This window comes from Penaeus vannamei, chromosome 1 (assembly GCF_042767895.1).
Source record: "Penaeus vannamei isolate JL-2024 chromosome 1, ASM4276789v1, whole genome shotgun sequence".
NCBI classification, from domain to species: domain Eukaryota; kingdom Metazoa; phylum Arthropoda; class Malacostraca; order Decapoda; family Penaeidae; genus Penaeus; species Penaeus vannamei.
Window position 1 is genome coordinate 44,677,833 of NC_091549.1, and position 2,500 is coordinate 44,680,332.

A 2,500-nucleotide genomic window follows, 5' to 3' on the forward strand; every position below is an offset into this window, starting at 1 on the left:
AGGAACACAATGTGATATCGAATAAATAATCTGGATTCAGGGATGGCAAATCATGCTTCACAAATCTCTGGTTGCTGAGATAACACAGCGTGGAATTCAAAATGACATTTGTCAATTGCCAAATGGCAATTGTCAATTTGGCATTTGAAATCTGTATGTAAAACAAATCTGTACAGTAAATTCGAGTAAACACTCTATGAATACTGTAAAAATGTAACGCTAAAATCGGTCTCGGAATCAACTATGTTTAATCAGAGTTGTACTTGGAAAATTCTATTTCAATACCAACAACAGTAATCGGGTACAGTAATAGCAAAAACGACATATACACACCGTTACAAGTTAGGAGAAGCTGTATTGAACATGCCAAGGAAAAATGGAATAAATATAAATGGGAATGTAAACCCCGATAATCACAAAATCACCTAATCACCTAATTAAGACCTGACGCTCCAGAGTGTCATGGAACCCCTCTTCGTCTCTCTCTCTCTCTCTCTCCCTCTCCCTCTCTCTCTCCGTCTCCGTCTCCGTCTCCCTCTCTCTCTCTCTCTCTCTCTCTCTCCTCTCTCTCTCTCTCTCTCCCCCTCCCTCTTCTCTCTCTCTTCCTCCCTCTCTCTCTCTATCTCCCTCCCTCCCCCCCCTCTCTCTCTCTCTCTCTCTCTCTCTCTCTCTTTCTCTCTCTCTCTCTCTCTCTCTCTCTCTCTCTCTCTCTCTCTCTCCCCCCCTCTCTCTCTCTCTCTCTCTCTCTCCCTCTCTCTCTCTCCCTCCCTCTCTCTCTCCGTCTTTTTACCTCTCTTTCTCTCTATCTTCGTCTTTTTATCTCTCTCTCTCTCTCTTCTTCGTTATAGCAAGGACAAAGATAAAGTGAAAAGAGTTCCTCGAGTGGCCCCTATGCAGGGCTCATTTTAAAAGGATTCGAACAACGAAGAAAACTGAGGAAATTAAAACTTACAACTAGAGGAAAAAGAAAACGGGAGGGACGCGATTGCACTTTATGTGAACAGCGAATCTCAAGAATGGTGAAATTAGGTAAAAAAGAATTTCCTTTAAAAAGAGGAACAAGATATCAAGTGACTTTGGATTCCAATCAGGACTCCTGGAGACTGCAACAATCCTCTAGGAAACGTCATAAGTGCCAAAGCATACTTAAGTACAGGCCCTCTACTATGATTTATTTCCCCGTATAGGTAAGAACAAGCTAAGAACATGCACACACGAACACACAAACCCGACCACACCCACTCAAGAACCCTCTCGTTCACCCCTTCCCCTCCCCCCCCTTTAGCCCTACCTCACTCGGCAGTATCCGAAGGGCTGGATAGACTCCCAGGCCGTGACGATCCTGCAACCGGACTGGCAGGACAACACGACATTCTCGTCCTGCGGAGTTGGCTTCGCGAATCCGTACTTCTCGGAGAACTCTTCGGGACTCAGCTGGAAGGCCGTCTCGAACTCCGGGACTGGGGGGAGGGGGGGGGTCATGCGGAAGGAGAAATGAGTACTCTTGATACAAACATGCTGAGGCTATGTTGGGTGTATATTCTCCTTTTTAAAATGATCTTGGTTGGATATTTGATGGTATTTACTGTCACTGATATTTGTCAGGCAGTAGAAGGAATGATTATATTTGCTATCTGTAATTGGACTCGTCAATATAATAAACATTTATCTCATACCGTAATTCCCTCAACGTCATTGAAAATATAATGATAAATAAAAATAAAAATAGAATATAAAAAAGAAGATATAAAGAGGAAGAAAGACTACAAAGCCCCATTAGACAAAATAAATCTTCAGGTGATAAAACGAATAAACAAAAATATAACAAAATAAACCCACCATTACAATCATAACAACAAAATAGATATAAACCTCCCAATGTAAACACAATAATAAAACAGGAATGACCCCACCAATACTATAAAAAACAATAAAATAAGGTAAATCACAATAATATGATAAGTATAACCTCACCAATACCATAAAAAACAACAAAATAAAGTAAATCACAATAATATGATAAGTATAACCCCACCAATACCATAAAACAACAAAATAAGGTAAATCACAATAATATAACAAGTATAACCGCATCCAATACCATAAAACAACAAAATAAGGTAAATCACAATAACATAACAAGTATAACCCCACCAATACCATAAAAAACAAGGTAAATCACAATAAAATAACAAATATAACCCCACCCAATACCATAAAAAACAACAAAATAAGGTAAATCACAATAATATAGCATATATAACCCTACCCAATACCATAACAGACAAAATAAGGTAAATCACAATAACATAACAAATATAACCCCACCAATACCATAAAAAACAACAAAATAAGGTAAATCACAATAAAATAACAAGTATAACCCCAACCAATACCATAAAAACAACAAAATAAGGTAAATCACAATAAAATAACAAGTATAACCCCACCACTACCATAAAAACAACAAAATAAGGGAAATCACAATAATATAACAGGT

General features: G+C 38.5%; 1 protein-coding gene across 1 annotated transcript in view; it reads right to left on the minus strand.

Moving 5' to 3' along the window:
* The window catches only part of LOC113803127 (uncharacterized), an 18,971-nt gene that overhangs the window by 13,096 nt on the left and 3,375 nt on the right, over positions 1–2,500 (minus strand). Inside the window, exons 4-6 of the mRNA XM_070126287.1 lie at positions 1,292–1,460; positions 1,076–1,116; positions 1–168 (exon numbers count right to left, since the gene is read on the minus strand). The exon at positions 1–168 is cut by the window's left edge and continues 6 nt beyond it. Coding sequence (XP_069982388.1) covers positions 1–168; positions 1,076–1,116; positions 1,292–1,460 — 378 coding nt within the window. The remainder of the gene's footprint in view (positions 169–1,075; positions 1,117–1,291; positions 1,461–2,500) is intronic.